The 13,418-nt window shown below is 42.6% G+C and overlaps 1 protein-coding gene across 7 annotated transcripts in view; it reads right to left on the reverse strand.

Moving 5' to 3' along the window:
* Positions 1 to 13,418, reverse strand: part of ap3b2 (adaptor related protein complex 3 subunit beta 2) — a 232,821-nt gene that overhangs the window by 15,864 nt on the left and 203,539 nt on the right. For all 7 annotated transcript variants that reach the window (XM_072553206.1, XM_072553202.1, XM_072553204.1 and 4 more), the window contains one exon: positions 10,596 to 10,693. In XM_072553206.1, coding sequence (XP_072409307.1) covers positions 10,596 to 10,693 — 98 coding nt within the window. The remainder of the gene's footprint in view (positions 1 to 10,595; positions 10,694 to 13,418) is intronic.

Here is a 13,418-nt window from a genome sequence, read left to right on the forward strand (position 1 = left end):
GGAAGGTAGGGAGAACAGAAAGGGGCTAAATAAAAATGGAAATAGAGGGGGAAATAAAGGATTCCACACCCTGCAGTGCCCACATCTCTCTAGAGACATTGAGAGTGTTGGACATCATGTGTTCTTGGGTCTGCTCTTTTTTATATATCCAGAGATGTTATCATACATAACCAAGCTCACCACGACTATTTTTTAAATTACTAACCACCACACCAGTGCTCAGTGGTTGGCACTGCTGCCTCACAGGGACCAAGGTTTGATTCCAGCCTTGGGCGACTATCTGTGCGGAGTTTGTACATTCTCCCCGTGTCTGCGTGGGTTTCCTCCGGGTTCTCCATTTTCCTCCCACAGTCCAAAGATGTGCAGGTTCGGGTGAATTGGCTGTGCTAAATTTCCCATAGTGTCCAGGGATGTGTAGCTTAGGTGCATTAGTCATAGGAAATGTTGGGTTATAGGGTATTAGAATGGATCTGGGTGAGGTACTCTTCAGAGGGTCTGTGTTGACTTGTTGGGCTAAATAACCTGCTTCCACACTGTAGGGATTCTATGATGAACCACCAGTAAATCGCCCATGTAGCCAATTAAATATTCACATGCAAAGCCTGTTACAGGCAGTGGGTTTGCTTTACAGATATTTCTATATTTTTCAATCAACATGTTCAGAGACATTATTACTGACTTGGGAATATCTACGTTGTTCCTTCACTATCACTGGGACAAAATTCCAGAAATTCCCATTCATTCAGAAGGTGGCTCAGCACCTACTTCTCAAGGAGACCAAGGGATGGCATTAAATATTGGCTTTGCCAGTGATGTCTAGTTTCCACAAGTGGATTTTAAAAATATACACCACACATATTCCTGATGAAGGCATCACCTTACTGTGACACCTTTGCAGATACAAATATTCACACAACAGCTGGGGATGCAGGTTTAGACTAGATTAGATTCCCTACAATGTGGAAACAGGCCCTTCAGCCCAAACCGATCCTCCAAAGACTAATGCACCTAACACTATGGGCAATTTAACATGGCCAACTCACTAGGCCTGCGGGAGGAAACCGGAGCACCCGGAGAAAACCCACGCAGACACAGGGAGAATGTGCAAACTCCACAGACAGTCACCCAAGGCTGGAATCAAACCTGGGACCTTGGTGCTGTGAGGCAGCCATGCTAACCACTGAGTCACCGTTCTTCAGCAGGTCAACTTAACCATATCTGAAACTTCCCATTCTCTGACGAAAAACATACTCTGCTATGATCAATGCCATTGGAAATAATCATCTAAAACAAGTAACTTTACCAAACTTCTAGAAAAATGGTATAAATTGACATTTTGACCTAATTATGTTCCTTTAAAGATGCTATATAAGTGTAAACCATTGTTCCAGCCAGAAGGGATAGGCAAAGTCTGTCAACTTTGGAGAACCTTGACAAAATCTCAAATGTCAAAGTCCCATGGACAGACTGATTCCTCAACTTGTAAGAATTGAAAGAGTAACATAGCCATCAGAGAGAGGACAGTTAACAACAAGGAAGGGTTGTTTTCTCTCCACGGATGCTGCTTGACCTACTGTGATCTCCAGCATCTTTTTGTTTTCAGTACAGTTAACAACAACTTCAATATATATTGCATCTTTAACTTAATAAAACATCCCAAGACATTTCACAGGAGCAGTGTAAAACACGTTTGATAGACAATAGACAATAGGTGCAGGAGTAGGCCATTCAGCCCTTCTAGTCTGCACCGCCATTCAATATGAGCATGGCTGATCATTCCTAATCAGTATCCTGTTCCTGCCTTATCTCCATAACCCTTGATTCCACTATCTTTGAGAGCTCTATCCAACTCTTTCTCAAATGAATCCAGAGACTGGGCCTCCATGCCCTCTGGGGCAGAACATTCCAAACAACCACCACTCTCTGGGTGAAGAAGTTTCTCCTCATCTCTGTTCTAAATGGTCTACCCCATATTTTTAAGCTGTGTCCTCTGGTTCGGCACTCACCCATCAGCGGAAACATGTTTCCTGCTGCCAGAGTGTCCAATCCTTTCATAATCTTATATGTCTCAATCAGATCCCCTCTCAGTCTTCTAAACTCAAGGGTATACAAGCCCAGTCGCTACAGTCTTTTAGTGTAAGGTAATCCCGCCATTCCAGGAATTGACCTCGTGAACCTACGCTGCACTCCTTCAATAGCCAGAATGTCTTTCCTCAAATTTGGAGACCAGAACTGCACACAGTACTCCAGGTGTGGTCTCACCAGGGCCCTGTACAGCTGCAGAAGCACCTCTTTGCTTCTATACTCAATTCCTATTGTTATGAAGGCCACCATGCTATTAGCCTTCTTCACTACCTGCTGTACCTGCATGCTTGCCTTCATTGACTGGTGTACAAGAACACCCAGATCTCTCTGTACTGCCCCTTTACCTAAATTGATTCCATTGAGGTAGTAATCTGCCTTCCTGTTCTTGCCACCAAAGTGGATAACCATACAGTTATCCACATCAAACTGCATCTGCCATGCATCTGACCACTCACCTAACTTGTCCAGGTCACCCTGTAATCTCCTAACATCCTCATCACATTTCACCCTGCCACCCAACTTTGTATCATCAGCAAATTTACTAATATTATTGCTGATACCATCTTCTATATCATTAACATATATTGTAAAAAGCTGCGATCCCAGCACGGATCCCTGCGGTACCCCACTGGTCACTGCCTGCCATTCCGAAATGGAGCCGTTTATCACCACCCTTTGTTTCCTATCAGCCAACCAATTTTCAATCCAAGTTAATACTTTGCCCCCAATACCATGCGCCCTAATTTTGCTCACTAACCTCCTGTGTGGGACTTTATCTAAAGCTTTCTGAAAGTCTAGGTACACTACATCTACTGGATCTCCCTCGTCCATCTTCAGAGTTATATCCTCAAAAAATTCCAGAAGATTAGTCAAGCATGATTTCCCCTTCATAAATCCATGCTGACTCTGACCTATCATGTTACTACTATCCAGATGTGTCGTAATTTCATCCTTTATAATAGACTCCAGCATCTTTCCCAACACTGAGGTCAGACTAACTGGTCTATAATTTCCTGCTTTCTCTCTCCCACCTTTCTTGAAAAGTGGTATAACATTAGCCACCCTCCAATCCGCAGGAACTGATCCCGAATCTATTGAACTCTGGAAAATAATCACCAACGCATCCATGATTTCCCGAGCCATCTCCTTCAGTACCCTGGGATGTAGACCATCAGGCCCCGGGGACTTATCAACCTTCAGACCTAACAGTCTCTCCATCACCAAATCCTGGCAAATATAAATTCCCTTAAATTCAGGTCCTTCAGCCACTGTAACCTCAGGGAGATTGCTTGTATCTTCCCCAGTGAACACAGATCTGAAGTACCCGATGATATTGTCAGGTAGCCAAAAGCTTGGTTAAAATGGTAGATTTTAAGGAGGTTATCAAAGCAGGAAAGTGACTGAGGTTGAAGCGTAGAGAGGTATAGGAAGGGCATTCCAGAATTTGTGGCCCAGGCAGCCGGAGGTTTGGTCGCTAATAGTGAAGTAACTACAATTAGGCATCCACAAGAAGCCAGAATTACAGGGCTTTAGATAGCTCAGAGAGTTCTGGGGCTAGAAATAAGGTGGCACAAGGTCATGGAAGCATTTGAAAAAATAAGAACATGCATTAGGAGCAGAAGCACCTCTACTCTCCTGTCTACTGCCATACCCTTTGACTGCCTTGTCAAAAAATAATATTTCTCATTCAGCTTTAAAAATATTCAAAGGCTCAGCCACCACTGTGCTCCAGGAACAGGATTTCACAGACAGTGACTCCCTGAGAAATAATTTCTCTTCATCTCCCTAAAACTGGGTTGAGAATGTTCAGGTCACAGCAAACTTGACTAGCAAACTGTGTAGGTCAGTGAGCACAGCGGTGACAAGGCAACAGAATTTGTTTATAGTTAAGCCTAAGAAGTTCGTGGATATTGCCTTTGCTTGATTCTCACTGGATCATCTGGATCCAGCAACAATGAAACAAAGAACAGAATCAGACTGATAACTGATCATGCTTCCTCAGACCTGGGAAAATCTCCTCTTGAATGTAGATACTTCTTGTGAACAAAATGATTTTGAATTATAGAATCTTTAAGCACAGACAGAGGCCATTCTACCCATGGCGTTGGCTTTGGCATCCCAAAATTCTCAATCCTCATCTCCCTACCCACCAGGGAGATGTGGCATATTGTTAATGCTACTAGGTAAGTAAACCAATGCTTTGAGGGCACTGGTTCAAATCCCACAGTGACAAATGAAACCTGGAACTTAAAACTTATTATGACCATGAAATTATCATAACCTGTTGCAAACAAACCTATCTGCATCACTTTTGCTCGTTAGGGAGGGAGATTTGCCATCCTTACCTGGTTTGGCTTGTGTCTCCGAAATGCATTAGCAACCCATTCAGTTCAAGGGCACATAGGAATGGGAAACAATTGCTGCACTCGCCAGAGATGCCCACATCCAATCAAAGAATTAAAAATAAAAGACTGCAAAATGCTCCTTTCCTAATTCTATCCATAAGGGAGCTACCTTTGGTTTCATCAATATGAAAGTTGCCCTGAAGAAGTCCACACTATCAGTAGCTGGCATGAAAAATAATATCCCATCCACTCCAAATAAATGTTGAAAAGTCACAGATTCCTTCACAGACTCTGTAGTTGTATTTTGGATACTGTTGTGGGGGAATTGCCTATCAGGGGACTGCGATGGCAGGTGCCACAGCAATGGCACTACAGCACAACAGAGAGGGTCAAAGTACAGTACAGCAGTTATAAGAGGGGACTTGATAGTCAGTAGCACAGATAAGCGTCTCTGAGGCCACAAAAGAGATTCCAGGATGGAGTGTTGCCTCCCTGGTGCCAGGGTTAAGGATGTCTCTGAGCAAGCATGGGACATTCTTAAAAGGGAGGGTAGCAGCCGGATATCGTGGAACATATTGGTACCTACAACATAGGTAGGAAGACTGATGGGGTCCCGCAAAGGAAGTTCTGGCAGTAAGGTGGTAAACTGCAAAGCAGAATCTCCTAAATTGTAATCTTGGGATTACTCTTTGTGCCACATGTCAGTGAAGCTAGGAATAGAAAGATAGTACAGTTAAATACAGGGCTAAAAGAGTTGGTGCAGGAGGGAGGGCTTCAGTTTGTAGATCACTGAAGTGTCTTCCAGGATAGGTGGGTCGTATACAAGAAGGACAGGTTGCATCTAAATTGGAGGAGCACCAATATCCTGGCAGGGAGGTTTGCTCTAGTCAGTTGGGAGGGTTTAAGCTAGTGTGGCAGGGAGGTGGAAACCAGAGCAGTAGACCAGCAAGTGAACTGACTGAGGAGTTAGAGACTAAGGCCAGGAAGGCTAAGAGGAAGAACAGATAGCAAGAGGTTACTGAACATGGCGGGACTGGCAGTCTGAAGTATATCTGTTTTAATGTGAGGAGTAGGCAAGGCAGATGAATTTAGATTAATACATATAACTATGATGTTGTTACTATTACAGAGACATGATTGAGAGAGGGACAAGACTGGCAGCTTAACGTTCCAGGATTTAGCATGAGGTTATCAACAAATATTTTCATTTGTGTTCCCAAATGAGGAGGACTTGGTGAAAGGTGAGTCTTGATAGGAGTATATTGATATTCCAGCGCAGGATGGGACCATTCGCTGCTGCCGATTAGCCACTGCCCTCTCACCGGCGAGGACGCTTCACCATCACCCACTGGCCGCTGAGGACAATTCACCACCGCAAGTGTTTGTAACTCATGTTTCTGTATAAACCAATAAAATGATATTTCTTTCACTTTTTTTTATCAATATGTACTAAGTTGTTGTATAAATATAGGGGACCGAGAAGTATGAAAGAACAGGCAAGAGGGAAAACAATCAGTACATATATATATTTCCGGTGGCGAATAGTCTCAAGAGGTGAAACAACCCCAGTGGAGAAATGCTGGTGGCGAACCGGCAGTGGCTAATCGGCGGCGGCAAATGTGCTGTGGCGAATCGTCACCAACCCATTCCAGGCATGTTAGTATAAAAAAGGTGATTGGAGTTTTGAAAACCAATAAGGAAGTTAAGTCTCCAGGACCTGATGGCATCTATCCCAGAATACTGAAGGAGGCGAGGGAGAAAATTATACAATGTCTTATACAAAATCTTTGTATAATTTATTGTAATAGGAGAGGTACAGAAGACTGAAAAATAGTCAGTGCTGTTCCTTTGTTTAAGAAGGGCAACAAGGATAAACCGAGAAATTACAGGCCGTTTGCCTTACATCAGTGGTAGGGAAATTATTGAAAAAGACTCTTTGAGACAGGATTTACTCACATTTGTAAAAGTATGGCCTTATTAGTGATATGCAGCATGGCTTTGTGTGGGGAAGGTCCTGTCTCACAAACTTGATTGAGTTTTCTGAGAAAGTGATGAAGATGGTTACTCAGGGCAGTGCGATAATGTTGTCTACATGGACTTCAGTAAGGTCTTTGACAAGGTCCCTCATGGCAGGCAGACATGAAAGGTGAGGTCACATGAGATCCACATTGAGCTAGTAAGATGGTTACAGAACAGGCTTGGTAATAGAAAACAGAGTAGCAGTGGAAGGGTATTCATCTGACTTGAGATCTGTGACCAGTGGTGTCCTGCTAGGATCAATGCTTGGACCCCTGCTGGTGCTAATAATTATAAATGAGAAGGTAGGTAGTCTGATTAGTAAGTTTGCAGATGACACAAAGATTGGGGAGTTGTGAATAGTGGGGAGGATTGCCAGAGGATACAACAATATAGAGATAGGCTGGAGACTTGGATGGAGAAATGGCAGATAGAATATAAAATGACAAATGCAAGATGACGTATTTTGGAAGGTCTATTGCACAATAAAGTAGGCAGTAAATGGCAGAACCCTTAGAAGCATTAACATATAGAAGCACCTAGGCATATAGGTCCATAATTCTCTGAAACGAGCAACACGTGGATAAGGTGGTTAAGAAGGCATATGGTATGTTCACCGTCATCATTTTAGGGCATAGCATATAAAAATTGGTGAGTCATGTTGCAGCTGTACAGAAGTTTAATTAAGGCATATCTGGAATATTGCAGACAGTTCTGGTCATGACAGTATCAGAAAGATGTGAAGGCTTTGAAGAAGGTACAGAATGATTTGAAGGCTATTTGATTTGAGAAAAGATTGGAAAAACCTGGTTTGTTTTTGCTTAAACCTTAAAGGCTGAGGGGTGACCTGACAGCAATTTACAAATTATGACAGGTACAAATAGAATGGATAGTCAGACTCTTTTCCCAGGGTAGAAATGTCAATTACTAGGAGACATAGGTTTAAGGTGAAAGGGGGAAAGTTTAAAAGAGATGCGAGAGGCAATATTTTTACACAGAAGGTGGTAAGTGCCAGAGGAGGTGGTAGAAGCAGATAGAAAAGCAATGTTTAAGAGGCATCTTGACAGATACATTAAAAAGCAGGAAATAGAGGGATGTGCATGAGAAAAAGTTTTTAGTTTCGAAAGGCATCATGTGTTGGTGCAGGTGGGGTAGGCTGTGTGTTCTTTGCTGTGTGTTCTTTGTCCTTGACATCATAATGACTCTACAGCTGCAACTTTCCTCTCTCAAGAAGTGGCAGGAAAGGTGGCAAGAGCAGATAATCAGGCAAGTTAGCACCGGGGAGATACGCATTCACTCTCAGTGCCCAACTCTTCTCACCTTGGAAATTCGGTTCCAGACAGGAAAACTTATAGTTAGACTTTCTGATCTGCCACTAAGTAGGGCCATAAGTGGTCAATTAACTGGCTACTGACCTGATTCCAAGTCAACTGGGTAAACAGAAAGGCCTGCCTTTCAACTTGAGCAGGAGACCCTCAAATTGCCCCAAGCTGGGGATGACTGGGAGACTGGGGAATGAATGGCCTCAATCTGTGACTCTATCCACTCCAAAATGATACCTTCCTTCTCACTGTTCGTGGTCTTGAGTGTTGCTGTGCTTCCAGCAGTTTTCAACTTTGAAGCAGCACTGCTCTGTGGCTGCTGGCTTCTGATTGTCTAGAATCTTCAGATGGAGTGGGAAATGCTATTCCAGAAAGTGATCCATCAAAAAGTTTGCCAGATCACCTATTAAGTACCTGGGGCTGATGCTTGGTCCAATCTGTCTCTCTCTGTGGTGGTGAAGTCATCTCACTTGTAATGATGCCCCTGGCCCAATGTTTTAAGTCAAAAATAGAACATACCAGCACAGGATTAGTTTTACTATTGGGTGAATGTGTAAAATGGATGATGTCAAATTACATGCCTATTATACACCATGCCTGTGAATACTGCACACTTTTCTTTCATTCACAGTATGTAGGTGTCATTAGTGAGTCCTGAAACATTGACCAGCAGTATTTGGATTTGAGAAGGTGGTGATGAGTTGGCACCTAATGTGCTGTTAGGAAGAGAGTTCCAGAATTTTGACCCAGCAACAGCAAAGGAAGCCTCAGTAAATTGCTGCAGTTCATCTTTTAGATGGTACCGACTGCTGCATCTGTTTATCAGTGGTTAAGGGAGTAAATATTGAAATTGGTTGATAGAAATGCCAATCAAGTGGCCCTTACTTGTTCGGATGGTATTGAGCTTCCTGTGTGTTACAGCTGCACGCATCCAAGCAAAAAGAGAATATTTAATCAACACACTCATTACACAGGTGAGAAAAGTCAGCAAAGCTGTGTGATGTCACAGAGGTAAAAAGAGATGATCTAGTGATGGCAAAAAATATGGGTCAAGAGAGACGCAGTTGAAGGTGAGGATACAAAGTTTGTGGCAGGGACTGAAAATAATGATTTCATTTATACAATATTCAACTGCCAGAAATCTTTGCTCATCCAGTACTGGATGTTGGAAAAGCTGACTGATCATTTATGAATAGAGGGATTGACAGATGCATATCAGAACTGGCTGTCATCAATGCACACACGAAAACTAAATACTGAACTTTTGGATGACATTGCCCAAAGGGCAGCATGTAGATAAGCTTCTGAGAGATGAAATTGGTGCAACAAAGCAAACCAACTATAACCCATACCTTCAACTCTGCATCTGCTTTTATATTTTTCTAAATGATTCTCAGGATGTGAGCTGTGTGGGCAAGAAAAACATTTGATTCCCATGTCTGGCTGTCCTTGAAACAGAGTACCGGTTTGTCAGATGGGTTTACTTGAAATGCCACTTCATGGTGACACAAACTCCAGTTTTTTAATTCCTAGGTTTAGTTCTCAGTTCAGCAAATTTGCATTAGCCAACTGTAGTGGTGAGATTTGAACTCAGCGGGGAGAACCTTCTGCTCTGGGAGGTGCTGAGCTGGGGTGAGAACAGCACAAACTTAGACGGATTGGTGTTGCACCCAAACCCCACCACTTCTAGAATCAAATCTGGGTGAGGAGATCCACGGTCACACCTCCTGACCCAATGCCAGCTTGAGGCCCACGTGTAACCAAATAAGAGCCTCATCCTGAGATTCTAGGATTGATCCAGTTGCAGCTGGACCTGTTGCTATATGGTGTTGCTGACAGCTACTACCCTGTGGGAAGCTAGTCACACTGAGTGGGTGGGTAGAAAGAATGGAGGGAAGAAGGGTGTTGGTCTCTTGATTGAAGGCAATTAGTGATCATTGAGCAGGGATGATTGCTGGTTGGCTTTCTTTCCAAATCCTCTCCCTCTTTTCCCTGATGACCCTCAAGCCACAAAGCACCCCCAAACAATTAAAAAATATGATCATTATCTTGGGTTGTTCCATGATGCTGACACTCCAGAGGTGCACTTCCAGTAAAAACCATCACCTAAATAAAAATGGAAAGAATTGCAGATGCTGTAAGTCAGAAGCAAAAACAGAAATTGCTGGAAAAGCTCAGCAGGTCTGGCAACATCTGTGGAGAGAAAACAGAGTTAACATTTTAGATTGACATGCAGCTCTCACTGGATGGAACATCCATCCTTCCTGCTCTCCCAACCTAATGGCCTTGCCACTGTCTGATTGAGATGTGGTTCAGTGGGCCTTTCTCTGGAGAAGACAGCATGGGTCTCTCCCCAAAAGCCCAAATGACAGGTGAGACTCCCGTTGCTTTGATAAGATTCTGCCTAAAGTATCTGGATTCTTAGTTCAGTCACCTGAATTTGAAAACATGTTAGCTGACTCAAATATTGGGGTTAAAAAAAAACAAGAACATTAACAGGGAGTGATTTTGCACAGGGTGCAAACTGATGTTCTGCCCAATCCTGTGAAATACATGCCTGGGAATTTCAGATAAACTCAGTGGACAGATTCCAGGTTTAGATAGGACAAAAGGTTCCACATTCCACGTTTTAGACAACTCTTAAATTTAACAAGTTTCACAACTTAAATATATTATAAGTCATGATCAATGTTTCTTACACGGAGTATGTGTCCTAATCCTAAAAAGGTTACAATGTCCAGGATTGTAGGAATTTAACTAGGAATTGCTCAATAGTCCTCTGAGATTATTATGTGTTAAAATGGATGTAGTGCAGTATTTTACTCACCCTGTTCCTTCTTGAAAGTGTTCTCAGTCATGAAGACTGGCATCATCAATTCTCCCACAGGTGGCTGGATGGACATGTAAAACTGCCTGGTCTGGGAGCTGCAAAGGCACCAGAAAACAAAACAAAACACCACTCCATCACGTTGGGTCAACGTAATCCTGATCCCAGCACTCATTCTGAGCCCTCTTTCCCACAACATCTCCATGTTAGGGCCTGACCATTCCCCTACCAACCCCTCAAACACCAAGCCGCTACAACCCTGAATTTCTTTAACCCACATGCTTGACCAACTCAGATTCAGTGACCCACTGTTTCTGTGTGGACTCCATGTTAGTCTTAGCATCAGCTCCAGGATGGTCAGCAACGTTACAGTTGAAGTCAAGGATATAGATTGTAAATGGTTGTCATATCAAAGATGGCTATTGTATATTCCATAGTGAGACTAGCACATGCTCATCTGTAGTTAGCCATATCGAACTAACGTTATTTACAGCTTCCTAACAGAGAAAGCACTATATCAAAATTAGTTGTCGATATCAATATAGCTATGTAAAAAAATGTTTCTCCACAAGTCACTAATAGTTCTTTTGTTAATCACCTTAAATCAGTGCCCTGTGGTCCTCAATCCTTCCACCAGTGAGAACAGTTTCTGTCTGTCCAGTTACATCATGGTTTTGAACATCTTGATCAAATCTCCCTTTAATCTTCTTTTCAAGCCACATAATTGAAGTTCTTCATTCCTGGACTATCACATGTGAATTTTGCCTGCATCTCTCTAAAGCTTTCACATCCTTCCCAAAATGTGGTGCACCAAACTAGACATAGTACTGCAGCTGAGGCTGAACTAGCCATGACTTCCTTCTTTTTGTATTTCATGTCCCTAGTTGTAATACATCCAACTACTGGACGGCAGAGATGGGTTGTCTCCTTTGAGTGGTTGACTATTAATTGATTTAGCTGAAAAATGTGTTGCTGGAAAAGCACAGCAGGTCAGGCAGCATCCAAGGATCAGGAGAATCGACGTTTCGGGCACAAGCCCTTCTTCAGGAATGAGGTGGGTGACTTCATTCCTGAAGAAGGGCTTATGTCCGAAACATTGATTTTCCTGCTCCTTGGATGCTGCCTGACCTGCTGCGCTTTTCCAGCAACACATTTTTCAACCCTGATCTCCAGCATCTGCAGTCCTCACTTTCTCCTATTAATTGATTTATCATTATAACTGTAGAAAGACCAAATGGGAAGGGGTTGGGGAGTCACTACGTCATTGCCATTACATCCTACACAAACACAAAAATTAAAAGCAGAAGTAGATTATTTGGCATCATGAGCCTGCTCAGCCATTCAAGATCATGTTTCATCCGGTTGAAGTCTCAACTCCACATTCCAGCCGATAACAAGTAATTCTTGACTCCTTTTCAATCAAAAATCTGTCTGACTCAACACTGAATATATTCAACGACCTAGCCTCTACTGCATTCAGAAAAAGAGAATCCCAAAGATCAACAACCCTCAGAGAGAAAAAAGTAATCTCAAAACCTGAATGGAAGACTCCAACTTTATAAACTGTGTCCCTTAGTTCTAGGTTCCCTCACAATGAGATTCATATTCTCGGTCATGTCCATTCAGAATTTTATATGGTTCAACCTTCTACACTCCAATTGTACACCTTATACAGGGCACTGCGAGACCACATTTGGAGAACTTTGTACAGTATTGGATCCCTTATGTTAGACAGGTTAGGCTTGTATCCATTAGGACTTAGAACAGTAAAAGGTGACTTGATTGAAACGTATAAGGTTTTGAGAGATCTTGACAAGGTGGATTTGGAAAGGGTGTTTCCAGACTAGAAGTCACTGTTTAAAAATCAGGGATAGCCCATCTTTTTTCTCTGAGGATTGAGAGTCTTTGGAACTCTTCGTCAAAAGGCAGTGGAAGCAGAGCTTTTGAGAGTTTTTAAGATAAACAAAAGGATGAAAGCTTATTATGGGTAGGCAGAAATGTGGAGTAATCACATCAGCAGGTGATTGGTGGAACAGTTTTGAGCGGCCCAAAGGTGTACCTCTTTTCCTAATTTGTATGTTTGTCAGCCCAACCTGTGCCTGCTCCTGGCTCAGGAGATATAAAGCAGAGCTCTGCAAATATTACACAAATTTATACTGTACAATAGGAACAGCATAAAATCTCTGCTTGCTATAAAGGTAAAGTCTTCCTAGATCTCTCATTAGAGATAGATGACAGGTGGTGCTTTAACCAAACAGTCAGGGGAGGTGTTGAGGAGACTCATTCAAGGTAACCTCAGAAAGTGCTGGAATTGAAACCATGTTGTTGGCATCACACACTGATCAATTAGCCAACTGAGCTAACCAACCCACTTTCAGCTTACTACATATGTATCCTAAAGTGAACTTTAGTCTGATGAGATGGCCCAGATCTCTTTGCTATTCAAGTTCTGGGGCAGTATTTTAATACACTATCATTAAACAGGCCCCTGGACAAAGGCAGGCTACATGTGTCCCAAGAGAGTAAAAGCAGTGAGTGAATAAACGAAATACAGAATTGTTACAGTGCAGAACAAGGTTATTCTGCCTCAGAATGGTCAATTCACTTAGAGCCATTTTTTGCCTACTTCCTGTAGCGCTGCATATTTTCCTTTTCAGATAACAATCTAATCCCTTTTGAATGCTTTGATTGAACCTGCCTCAACCACACTTAAGCAGTGCACTCCAGACACTCATCACTTGCTGTGTGCAAAAGTTTCTTCTCAATTCACTTTTGCTTCTTTTGTTCTTGATCATTTCATGAGTGCAAACACTTTCTCCTATC

Source organism: Chiloscyllium punctatum, chromosome 33 (genome assembly GCF_047496795.1).
Source record: "Chiloscyllium punctatum isolate Juve2018m chromosome 33, sChiPun1.3, whole genome shotgun sequence".
Classification (NCBI taxonomy): domain Eukaryota; kingdom Metazoa; phylum Chordata; class Chondrichthyes; order Orectolobiformes; family Hemiscylliidae; genus Chiloscyllium; species Chiloscyllium punctatum.